The following is a 13262-nucleotide window of genomic DNA, read 5'->3' as shown; positions in this document are numbered from 1 at the left end:
AACCAAGAGGAAAAGGTAACATATGCTTCCCTTTCCTTTAAAACTATCATTTTAAAAGACTTGAAATTTGCCTTATTGCATACAAGCTACAACAACAATGGGAGAGCCTCTAAGCAAATAATAAAGATCTAAACCTCACTTTCTTGGCTTGTTTACATGGAAAAGGATGAGCATATCCTTGGCTCATCTCCTCACCATAAAAAAACCAGGACAATAAACACAAAGGGCATCAACAGTCTCACAACCAACTGCAGAAAAATTAAACTGAAGGACCTAATTAAACTAGTTCATTCAAAACGGACTCACAGATCCTCTAGCTGAACTCAAGCTTTGATCCCCATTTTCCAAGACAGTGCAAAGTTTTTCCCCACAGGAAGTGACAAACCATTAATCTGCACCATTACACTCTTGGTCTTCTCTCCATCTTCCACCACCTCCTGTAGGTATGTCTGCTCCGATGCACTCAACTCTATGTTCGAACCACCCGTCACTGGGTTTCCATCAACCACAACAGCAGATGCTTCTCCACTTCCATCCAATCCCAAAACACTAACCTTCTCAACAACCCAACCTTTGTCTAGAGCAAACTTGCCCTCCTGAACTTCTGACCACACTTTAACATTTCCTTGACTTACAGTTGCATAGAACTCAACATATGTGGAGTAACCACTTCCGAGTTTCATTTCTGGAAGCTCGTCGTCATCAAGGAACAGGTTCCCCTTGGCTTTGGCATCGCTTGCCCCTGCCGGGAAGGTCACTACGAGGTTAAAAGGGGTAGTTCTAGCTACTTTAGATATCAATCCACCCTGCTGCATTGGTAGAATTGTATTCTGATACAAATGCACATTGACTACATGCAAAGGTGCATCAAGTGTAACATACAGCCCCTTTTTGGAATCGATGACCTGTGTCTTATCAAATAAACTGTACCAGCTTCCAGGGGGAAACAATGCTTTAACCGTTGATTTTCCCTCCTCAAGAACTGGAGATACCATAAGACCACTCCCCAGCAAGAACTGAGTACTCAACCCATAGCATTCAGTGTATGTTGGGAATGAGAAGAAAAGTGGCCTGGCAATTGGAGCTCCACTGATATGAGCTTCATAGTTCAATGTGTATAGGTAAGGAAGGAGCTTGTACCTCATACCTAGAGCATTTCGAGCAGACTCAGCTACCGACTCCCATTGATAAAGCTCTTGTCTTGGGGAATAGAAGTTTGCATGATCCCTTGAAAAGGGATAGAAAGCACCAACTTCAATCCAGCGGTTGCAAAGCTCTTCAGTTGGTGCTGGATAGAACCCACAGATATCTGAACCAACCATTGGCACCCCAAATATTCCAAAATTGAGCATGGTAGAGATTGAGATTTTCAAATCCTCCCAAGTGCCCTTATTATCACCTGTCCAATGCGCAACATAACTGCCTGAACCAACAAAAGTAGAGCGGGATAATATAAAGGGTCGCTTGCCCTCAAGCCCTTGAAGAGCCTTGTGAGTTGCAATGGATTGGGAAAAACCATAGAGACTGTGAGCATCGTACTCCAAAACGCCATTGTAATGAGACGCACTAGTGGCTATGGTTTTGAACCCTATGGGAACCTGCAATCCTGAAGCATTTATCTTGTAAGGTGGATCATCCCATCTCGTCTTTGTAATGTTCTTACAATCCAAGCAACAGACCCAACCAGGTCCGGTGCCAGTTGGACATTGTCCCTTCGGAATTTTGCATTTCCCAGAACAGAAATTCGAAGCCTCATTCATATCAATCCATAAGCCATCAACAGGAACAAGTTCATGAAAGCGGCGGATCTCATCACCCCACCATGAAGAAGTTTTGGGGTTGAGGAAGTCAGGGAAGTTTACAGCCCCTGGCCAAACTTGGGCCAGGTAAGGTTCATTGTCATACTTGATGAAAACATCATTAGCAATTCCCCTTTGGTATACACCGTAACTGTTATTAACAGCAATTCCAGGATCGATAATGACAATGTACTTCATGCCTATGCTATGAATTTTGTCCAGGAATGCCAAAAGCTTTGGTCGAGGATAGTTCTTGGGGTTGAGGGTGAAATCCTTGTGTCCGTCCATGTGATCATCATCGTTCCAAATCACATCTAGCGGGATTTGAGCCTTTTTGTAGTTCTCAACAACATCTTCAACCACTGATAAGTTGTGGTAACCCCATCTGCATTGGTGGAAACCTATAAAGATAAAAGTGAGAGCTATTTCAGAAAAATGATGTTATTAAATATTAAGGGAAATGGGCATAGTGATTATCTCTGATGTTCTTAATTCTGTCCGGTATAAGAATTATACCTGACATATCTAATATTTACCACCATAATCTTAACATTTTTAGAAAATGAATTAGAAATTTGGTTTGACATCTTAAAACCCTACAGCTTAAACATGACATTAACTTGAAATTGTCTCAATTCTAGGACTCAATAAACTCCAAACAGTAGAACAGAGTAACAAGCCACTAATACATGAGGCAATCAATGGAAACATTACTATTAGATGCCATGTGACCTAACATAGGCAAATGGCACCGCTGTGATTGCATAAACCCAATTTTCCTCCCATGGTCCTACTAACCTGACAATAGCTATAATGTAAAGGGGCAGCATTTAAGGCCCTACAAGGAAGGATGGTCACTCCAGCAAGGCATGGTAGTGAGGGTCAAACCATCATTTCTGAATGGCCAGCACTGTGACTAGTCAGCACACCGCAGCACAAACATGTGCCAATGCCAACTTACTAAACACGAATTTATTGCCTAATATAAACAAGTAATTCACTTATAAGATATCTCTTACAAAAATGCCCCCAAACTGTCGACCAGATCAATGAGCCTCTAACCCACAATTTAGATATAAGGGAAAGGAAGCATTATCACTACATGCCTTGGTGAGCAAAACTAGGACATCATATTTTGCAAGAATTAAGCAAAGATAGCGCTCTAGGGTCCACAATTTACTTGGTACAGTCGTACAGATGTGAAAAAATGTCAAAGCTTTAAAGATGGTTGAAACGGTGAGTGAGATAATTAAAGCTTCCAACTTTACGTCGGATCATATCTTTAATGTGGACCTTTGTAATCACTACACAAAGAAAAGTAATGTGCAGACCTAAATATTGTTTCTGCAGAGATCTTTGTGTAAAGAAATGCACGAAAAGATTAAACACAAACAAGGAACCCAACCAACCCACCAACCTAAATTAAAAACTAAAACAAAACGTGTCTATCCTAAAACATGACTATCATTCAGCAATTGCCACATACTATACCACTCAGATGGCCATAGTTTGGTTCTATAAACATCTCACTCATTCCTAATTGTGAGGTTGCTGATGTATCAAGTATTATGGTCACCCACAAGCCACAACATAGTTTGTGATAATCAGCATATATTATAAGCTAAGTATACCATTTCCTAAAAGTAAAGCAGAACAAACAATGGCGAAGTAAAACAAAGTGCATAGAAGGGAAAAAGTCGAACATACCAAGAGACCAGTAAGGCATTGGAGCTGGTCTTCCAATGAATGAAGTGTACTGGTCAACAACACCCAGTGGAGTAGGCCCAGCAAAGAAGTAAAAATCAAAGACACCCCCAATAACTTTGTATGTCAAAGAAGTCCCTCTGTAAAACACATCCATGCCATTGCTGTTGAGCAACAAAACCGAGTGTGCATAAGCCTGACCACCCACATTCCTAAGATCCATGTAAACTGGGTGTGAACCATATAAATCAGTATTAAGATTAATAGCTGATACATCAGTGGTGTACAGAGTATATGGATCATTTGGGTAGAGTTTGACCCCATGTGGCTGTGAGTTCTCCCCCAAACCATACAATGAGGCATCTTTGGGCAACTTGGTGGAAATCTCAAGGTACTGGTCCTTAAACACCAGTTCACCATATGGGTCTGAAGAATCAGAGGTTGAATTGAAAAGCACCTGCCCATCTGACTTTCTCTTCACAGCAAACCCAAACGGGTCTGTGGTGTAGCTGAAGATAAGCTCAGAGCCAGAGTACTCTGAAGCTGTTATGGGATTCTTTCTTGACCTCCCAATGGTTTGTTTCAGTGCTGGAGGATGTTCTCTGGGTAAGAGATCGTACGGAACCTCCCACCTCTGCTTCTCAGCATCAGTTATGTGGACCCTCAAACGGTCCTGCGTCTCATGCCTGTCAAATCACACAAATCAAACGACTGTAATGAGTGAGGTGCATTTTGGACTAACACCACATGAAAAGATTCAGAGTGTAGTGTGTGTATACCGAATACACTTACTTGACAAAGAGCTGCAAGAGGGGGATATCAGGACCGTAGATTTTGGTCTTCTGGTTGAGTTGGAGATGACCCAGAATCCCACCATCTGGGGTCTCTTCAATGGAGATCAAACGGTAGCCTTTGCCTATAATGGGAGGGTTGGTGAAAGCCGAGCTTACCCCAGCTGAGATGCACAGGACCAGGACTAGGAGAAGAGAAGAAAGACATAGGGAAGAAGGTAAAGGAGGGGTGGTAGAGTACATTTTGCTTAATTCCCAGCTACCACTGAAGGCTTAGAATGTGAGACAGTGAGAATGAGAGAGTGAGGCTCTGAGAGACTGTTGTGACTTGTTGGAGTTTTATACAGAAAAGGGGCCAAAGAGGGCCAAGGCTCAATACTCAGTACTCAGTACTCAAGAGTAAAGAGTGAGTGAGAGGCAGTCAGACAGAGAGTGTGTGTGAGTCATTGGATGCATGTGATTGATGATGGTGGGTGGGCCATTGGGGACCACAGCTTCTGTGGACCCCTCTTCAGTTACTCACTTTAATCCCGGTAGGCTTGGCAGACTCATGTATAATTGTATATCTCTTGTGGTACCAACATGCATAAAAGTGTGGATCAAGTGGCATGTTTAGCTCTTATCCTTATTACTTCTTTGGAAGAACATGAAAGAAAAAAGAAAGGCAACCATTTAATCACACCATCAGAATACCTGATATATCTTATCTGCTGTGCTTACCATGCATTATAAGAGTGGGTTGTTATTTTTAGACTTCCAGTTCTTATCCTATTTAGTTTTTTTTTTTTTTTTTGATGGAGCCAACCATTTGTGAAAGACAGGTGGAGTAGTGAGTGTCATTGCGTAGAATAATAGAATCAAAGGTGTGGATATTCTTGGCCCAAAAAAAAAAGGTGTGGATATTAATGCGGAAGTGGAAGCAAAGTGACGAAGACGAAACCGTGATTCGCGGGGTTTCCATCCCAAATCCTGCCTCCACTTGTTATTCAATCTTTTCACGCTTGATTTTAAATAAGTGATTTTAGGAAAAATAAACATACTATTACTAACTTTGAGGAATGCCTTTTTTTATTTAATCAAGCATGAATTAAATAAAACTGAAATTAAATGAAGAATGCCTACTGTTAGAAATTATGCACAAATTATCTTTTGCATTTTTTTAAGATGGTTCTAAAATATTATATATTATAATGTAAGACTTAACATTTTCAACGTGTGATATATTTTTAGCGTACTCTCTCATTCGTGATGCACATATAGTTCAACATTGGGCCTAATCGATTTCCACCGACAAGAAAAGTAAAACAAAGCGATGGTATTGGGGATGGCTACTATTTGGTTTTCCTCGAAGTGGTCATTTTTGCTGTAAATATTTTGATTTGCAGGCAGTGTATGCAACATTGCACAATCTAAACAAGGCATGAGATTGAGAAAGTCATCAACATATGTATAAATTAAGCAGAGAAAGATCACTCGCTGCAGGAACTTGGATTATAGCATATGGTCCATATGGATGTTACAGATTTGTCTCTACTTTCTACAAATCAGCTAAAGCTAAGAATTATTAGTTTGGTTAGTGATCAAATAGTGTTTGTTATTTGGACACTTTCCTGAATTGTATAGATAATAGAACACATAACCCACTGGCCTATAGAACTTTGTATGCTACTTTCTTTGCTAATGAACTGGGAAAGCCAAATATATTAACTGGTAAATTTTGATCGATTTCATCTGATTTTTTTTTAAAAAAAATTTGTTTCATGAGAACCTTTCTTGACTCTTCAGCGTTTTGAAAGATCAACAAAGCTGTTTCACTTAATTAATGGCCTATAATGCAACTAAATAGTAATTTCCTTCGCATAGAAAATGGTTTTCAATTGAACCGAAATTGCGGAATTTAATTCTTGTAAGATGTTAGCATATTGAGGAGTGCTGTGATACGTACTAAAATGGTGATATACCTTAAATTAATTAGTCAAAACAAATGAGTGTGTAAGTGGAGCGTTGCACAATTTGTTATTGACTTATGGTTGCCTTGCGAGAAACGACATGGCATTTGCATAAAGATCCCCAAAAGCAGTCAACAAGTATTGACCAAAAATTATTCCTGTATTTCCCTCGAAGAGGCATAAAATCCAATGCTGTACTGAGTCATAAAATAAGAGTTGGATTCGATTGGATAAGATTAGATACATGATTAATGAACTTAATTGGAATTCATTGGCTATCTTATTATATGAGCCAAGCATATAAACAACACTTCCTCTAACAAAGAAAAAACCTTGGATGCCAAATCTTGTCCTTAGAAATTGTCACTGTTGTCTGAAAAAGGCAGAATATTTAGATGGTAGCAGGAGGATCGAATCAAGTAAAATCTGATATAATTATGGTCCATGGTGGGCACGTGAAGACAAAAATCAGCTTTGGATTGTCCAGGCATATATACATGGTCCATCGTGCAATATGTCGTGGCAAATGCCTGTGTTGCTTATTTGTTTATAAGATCAGCACGCTTAATTAAGCACGACCTTAATACAATATTTGTTCTCTGCAGAATCAATGTATTAACAGAACATATGATATAATATAATAATATATATTGGATAGGAAGCAAGCTGAATTAAAGCCTTGGTATTGTTGATGTCTGAGACTGCCTTTAACAAGCTATATTTAGGATTTTTCTTTTGCAATGATTATTATTTGATATTTTTATTTACTATGATAAATTTTAATTCAATCACATTAGTATTTCAGTTAATCTAGTTATTATTATGTGTAATATAAAAGAAAATAACATATAATGTAAAAAAAAAAAGCAACAGACTGACCATTTTGCTTGTACCCCCTTGGTTCATACCATGAGTCATGAGAGGTACCTCACTGGGGCTTTCTGGTGTGGTTGCTTGGGGAATGGGGAATCAGTTATGGACCATACGTGCAATACATATTGGGGCCAATATATCTAGGAAGATCCACGTTGAGGCAGATGGGGTTGTCTCAAATGTGGACACATGCCAATAACCAACATCATAAAATCATTTGATCGATCTTATCACCACCATCAATAGATTTTCCAAGATGATTGATGCTGATGGACACAAGCAAAAAGCACCAGTACTTGAAATGAATTGCATAAACAAGAGTTACAAGAGCTACACGTACCTGACCAGTGACCACTATGGTGAATGGTCCAAGACCTACATTGCAATTTACAGCACCTTCTATTCGCCACGAAGATGACTGAAAGTAACCAGTAAATTGCATGCGAACATGAGCACGAAAACTCTAGTTACTGGACCCCTACAAAGCTTTAATCTAAATTCAAGAAAAGACCTTACAATTTTATTAAATTCACCTGTCAGTGTTCCAATCCGAAGTCGTATACCTTGAAAAAATTGAATAAACAAATTGATAACTTGAAATGGTGTAAGTGAGTTAATTCAATAGATTCATATTTCAAAAGACATGGAGCCTCCCACTTAGAGAGACTAGAGAGAGGGAACTAATTGGAACGTTGGACTGTAATTAATTAAAGTCTTGAAAATGGTTTATACTAATTTGAATTTGCAGGCATAGGCACAAGCCCCTCTGGCTATTAAACTTTGATCCCCATAATCAAGGACATAGCAAAGCTTTTCCCCACAGCAAGTGACAAACCTTTAGCCTCTACCAGTACACTCTTGGTCTTCTCTCCACTTTCTAAAAGCATAAAAAGGGTCATTCAGCTGCTTTAGATGTCATTCCACCCTGCTGCATTGGTAGAATGGTATTCTGATACAAACGCACAGTCACTACATGCAAAGGCGCATCAACTGTGACATAGTTCCCCTGTTTTGATTGAATGGCCTGTGTCATATTAAACAAACTGTACCAGGTTTTAACCTCTGTTTCCCCCCCCCCCCCCCCCCCCCCTGCTCGAGAAACGGAGACTACTGCCTAGCAAGAATTGGGGACTCAACCCATAGCATTCAGTGTATGTTGGGAATGAGAAGAAAAGTTGTCTGGCAATTGGGGCTCCATTGGTATGAGTTTCATATATAGTCCAGTGTGTACAGATAAGGGAGGAGCTTGTACCTCATGCCTAGTGCATTTCGAGCAGACTCAGCTACCGACTCCCATTGATAAGCTCTTGTCTTGGGGAATCCCTAAAAGCATGATCCCTTGAAAAGGGGTAGAAAGCACCAACTTCAATCCAACGGTTGCAAAGCTCTTCAGTTGGTGCTGGATAGAACCCACATATATCTGAACCAACCATTGGCACCCCAAATATTCCAAAATTGAGCACGGTAGAGATTTGAGTACCTGAAATCCCACCATGAAACAGTGTTGGGATTGAGGAAGTCAGGGAAGTTTACAGCCCCTGGTGAAACTTGGGCCAAGTATGGTTCACCCTCATACTTGATAAAAACATCATTAGCAATAGCTCTTTGATATACACCATGGCTTGTATTGACAGCAATTCCTGGATCGATAATGACAACGTACTTCATGCCTATACTATGTATTTTGTCTAGAAATGCCAAAAGCTTTGGCCGAGGGTAGTTCTTGGGGTTGAGGCTCAAGTCTTTTTTTCCGTCTATGTGATCATCGTCATTCCAAATGACATCTAGCGGGATTTGAGCCCTATGGTAGTTCTCAACAACGTCTTCAACCACTGATAAGTTATGGTAACCCCATCTGCATTGATAAAATCCTGTCAAGATAAAACTGAGAGAGAAATCAAAATGGTTAATTCTACATTCTCAATTGAACTTTTTTCAATATGTTAGGCATTTGAGATATAGAAATTATCAAGATCCATGCAAACAAAGGTCCGCAGCAGCCTGATGTGTCAATGCAAGATCCACTGAAAGGAAATACCAATTCCCAACTGAAACAGAGTTCTGATTTTTTCTGATTTTTTTGGCTTTTTTTTTTTCATATTTTTAATAACATTTAAATAGAAAAAACCATGAAGAGCAATCACAGCCCTTGATCTTTCAAGGGGCCTTCGATCTGGGCCATTCATTTAAAGAAAAAAACAAGTACAATTGGTGATGGTTGGTAGCAGGGGTACACTTCCCCATACTCTCTCCTCTCTTTTTTCAGCGAGTTAATTACACTTACACCCCCTAAGGTTTATCGGCTTTTCACATACACCCCCTGGGGTTTCAATAATTACACATACACCCCCTGAGGTTTTAAAACTGTTGCATATAACCCCTTACAAGAAAAATAAATAAATAAATAAATAAGAAAATATTTGTATTCAGGTTGGATCTTATACCTTGAATAATCTTATTAGGCTATTTAATCCTTTAGCATGCTTTTTTGCATAATTTCTCATCATTTTCGTCTCACTATAGGGGGTTATATGTAACAGTTTTAAAAGCTCAGGGGGTGTATGTGTAATTATTGAAACCCTAGGGGGTGTATGTGAAAAACCGATAAACCTCAGGGGGTGTAAGTGTAATTAACTCTTTTTCAGCAAATGTAGGCTAAGCATCCTTTTGGGTCTAGGGATCATTAATACCAAAAACTGGGAATTGAGTTTGAAGATCAGCTTTTTTTGGAGTTCGGATTCCGATCCGTTGAAGATGCGATATACCCATATTATATCCAAAAAATGGGTTTAAGGATCAGATCTCGGTGGCGTTGTTGAAGGCCAACAAGCCTCTAAACCACATTGAGCATAGATATGAGACAATGGAAGCGATATCATTAGATGCCCTGTGACCTAAAACTGGTAAAAGGCAGGCACTATGTACTTGTATAAGTTCCAATTTTTATCCCACCAACCTGACATTAAAGTCCCTACAACTACAACCAAGGATGGTCACTCTCACAAGGCATTATGGCAGTGCCCTGTGACCAAATCCCAACACCACCGTGTGCCAATGTTAAGTATACAATTAAAAAATGATACCATTTCCTAAAAGGTCAATCTATATAGTAACTTGAATTAAAACTTAAAACACAACAAATAATAGGTGAATATATGCCTTAACAATCAATAACGTGGGTAGATAGGAGGTAAAGATTAATAGCTGACACATCAGTGGTGTACAGAGTATATGGAGGATTTGGGTAGATTTTATCCCATGTGGTTGTGTGCTCTCTCCAAACCCCTACAATGAGGCTTCTTTGGGCAGCCATGTGGAAATCTCAAGGTAGTGGTCCTTAAACACCCGTTCACCATATGGGTATGAACTCTGAGGCCTCGTTTGTTTCACAGGACTGTCTTGGCATGGACTAGCTATCGGGACTGGCATAGACTAAGCTAGCTAAGAACTGCCTTTATGTTTGGTGTAGTGTAGGACTAATAACCTGGATAATGAAAATAGTCATGTCCTATGTTTGGTGCAGTGCAGGACTAACAAGTTGGAAAATTAATTTTTGAAACAAAATCATAAATCCCCATATTTAATTTTTAAAATAATTAAACATATTAATTATAAAAAAATTTCAATTTAGTTGGAAGACCTAAATAATTAAATTATAAAATCTCTTAAAATAGTTTCAATGCAATAAATTGGGGTGACCACTATTAAAATGCTATAACTTTCTTATTTACTGTTGAATTTTTTGAACAATTCCAATATTGTTTTTATGACATTGTAAAAAATGCATGAAATTAAACAAATTTGGGATCCAACCAATTCTCTCTACACTGATTTAGTGATTCCCAAAGAAGCCCAACTCCTCGGGTGCAAGTCTGATTTTTGTTTTAACAATTTAATAATGATAAAAAGGGAAAAATAAAAAAGAGAGAAGAACAAAACCCACCAAAAAAAATTGGAAATAAAAATCAAGAAATTAAAGAAAATAAAAACATGAAAAAAAAAAAAAAAAAAGAAAGGAAACGAACCCAGAAAAATCTCAAGTCATCCATTCTATATATCAATCCCCAAAGAACCCAATAGATCAAGGCAATCTGGTGAGAGAGAAATTAAAGAAAAAAAAAAAGGAAAAAACACAGAAAAGCCATCAAGCCATCAAGGAAAAAACACAGAGAAATTAAACACAAAAAAAAGAGAGAGAGGTTGAGAGAATTTGAATAAGAGTATCCAAGTCAATCACTTGGATATTAGAAGAAACAGGGACTGGCTTAGTTAAAAATAGAAGAAGCTGAAGGCTCCGGCGCAGCGGCGTCGTATTGATCGAGGCGGACGGGGACGGAAACGAGGTCGTTTTCGCTGTGGGCATCGGAGGGGAAGAGTTGCTTCAGGAGGGCGATGATGTGGAGGCTCTCTCGGTCGAGAGGGGGTTGGGAATGAAGGGGGGTTTGGCGGGGGAGGGTAGATTTGGAATTTGAAGCGAATTGGGAGTTGCGAGGGGCGAGGCGGAGGCGGGAGTAGGTCTGCTTGCGGCTGCCGGCGGATTCGTTGAAATGAGGAGGAATACGAGGTGAGGGAGAGGGAGTAGAGCTTGGATTGGGAGAGGAGGCGGAGGTCGATGAGAGGGAGGGACTCAAGGTGGAGGTGGTGGTTGTTTTGGTGGTCGACGACGGTGGCAAGCGCCATGGCATTGAGCAGAGAGAAAGAGTGTGTGTGTGACTGGCGTTGTTGCTGCACTGCGTTGACTGGCGTTGTTGCTGCAGGTAGAAGAAATGGGTTGGATTGCTGTAGAAGATGAAAGTTTTGTCTTAGGTAGACCCAGCTAAGGAGGTTTTTAGCTAAACCTCCACATTTTCACGGGTTTCACTAAGCCCAACTAAGAAGCTCATTTAAGTTGGAGAGGATTCACTAAGCCCCGTGTTTTTTAATCCTAAGCTCACCAAACATGGGCTTAAAGTCTTAACTAAGCCAGTCCCTGTTAAGAAGGTGAAACAAACAAGGCCTGAAGGATCAGAGCTTGAGATGAAAAGCACTCACCCATCAGACTTTCTCTTCAGGGCAAACCCACATGGGTCTGTGGTGTAGCTGAAGATAAGCTCAGAGTCAGAGTACAAGCCAGAGTACTCTGACTCTGAGCCTCCCACCTCTGCTTCTCAGCATCCGATATGTGGACCCTCAAACGCTCATGCCTGAAAAATCGCAAAAGTCAAATGCTTATAACAACTTATAAAGTATTTTGGACCATGCACACGCACCAATTTTATACCGATACTACTAGCACTACTTTATTCCAATTTCATACTCAAAATTTTTTTTTTTTCTAATTTATGTAGCACATTATGTCATTTCATACAAAAACAACAATATTATAAAACGGAATGTAAAAATGTCATATAGAATAATTAATTATTCAATAGTATTACACAACTAGCTCAACTAGTGAGGAAAGATAAAAAAAATGGTTTGAAATTAGAGCAAGTGTATAATTCGATTTCTCCCATATAAAAAAAAGGAATGCACCACATGCAATCACTCACAGTGTGGTTTGTGTAATACAGAATACGTACTTGACAAAGAGCTGCAAGAGGGGGATATCAGGACCGTAGAGTTTGGCCTTGTGCTAGAGTTAGAGATGGCCCAGAATCCCCACCAACAGGGGTCTCTTCAATGGAGATCAAACGATAGCCTTTGCCTGTAATAGAGGGTTGGTATGAGCTGAGTTTAAACTGAAGATACATAAGATCAAAGTTAGGTGAAGAGAAGAAAGACATAGACAAGGTAAATGGGGTGGTAAAACACATTGCTTGTTAACTACCACTAAGCAGTAAGCACTAATTAAGTGAGGGTGAGAGGCTCTAAAAGACCATTTGGACTCATTAGGGGTTTAATATAAAGAGGTCAATACTCAAGAGTGAGGGGTATAGTCGTATAGAGAGTGTCACTGGATGCTCGTGGGGTGCTTGAGACTCGTCAGAATATCTCACGATGATAAATATCATACTACCATTATATTAGCAAAAGTAAAAACTCCGACTCCAAGTCTCCAACTCAAAATCAAAATAAATTTATTTATGAAAAGTTAGAAAAAAAAAAAAATCTACCTTATTCAAAGGTAGGTTGGAGATTGGACATGTCAGCTTTTAACCATAATG

At 39.5% G+C, this 13262-nt stretch overlaps 1 protein-coding gene and 1 pseudogene across 1 annotated transcript; both read right to left on the bottom strand.

Moving 5' to 3' along the window:
- XYL1 (alpha-xylosidase 1) lies at nucleotides 1-4656 on the bottom strand. Its single transcript, XM_086233233.1, has 3 exons — nucleotides 4296-4656; nucleotides 3507-4189; nucleotides 1-2200 (listed from the first exon to the last, which is right to left on the bottom strand). The coding sequence occupies exons 1-3, from the start codon at nucleotides 4535-4537 to the stop codon at nucleotides 324-326; spliced, it is 2802 nt and encodes a 933-aa protein (XP_086089359.1). The 5' UTR covers nucleotides 4538-4656; the 3' UTR covers nucleotides 1-323.
- Nucleotides 4657-7900: 3244 nt separating this feature from the next.
- LOC147295436 (alpha-xylosidase 1-like) lies at nucleotides 7901-12881 on the bottom strand (annotated as a pseudogene).
- Nucleotides 12882-13262: the final 381 nt, after the last annotated feature.

This window comes from Dryas octopetala, chromosome 2 (genome assembly GCF_963921425.1).
Source record: "Dryas octopetala chromosome 2, drDryOcto1.1, whole genome shotgun sequence".
NCBI classification, from domain to species: Eukaryota; Viridiplantae; Streptophyta; class Magnoliopsida; order Rosales; family Rosaceae; genus Dryas; species Dryas octopetala.
This window is presented reverse-complemented; position numbering and strand designations above follow the sequence as displayed.

Excerpts from the sequence above, each read along its gene's own strand:
- XYL1 (XM_086233233.1), bottom strand. The coding sequence starts at position 4,537 with ATGTACTCTACCACCCCTCCTTTACCTTCTTCCCTATGTCTTTCTTCT. Across the intron at positions 4,190-4,295 it reads CTCTTGCAGCTCTTTGTCAA|GCATGAGACGCAGGACCGTT; the intron begins GTAAGTGTATTC and ends GTGATTTGACAG. Across the intron at positions 2,201-3,506 it reads AATGCCTTACTGGTCTCTTG|GTTTCCACCAATGCAGATGG; the intron begins GTATGTTCGACT and ends TTATCTTTATAG.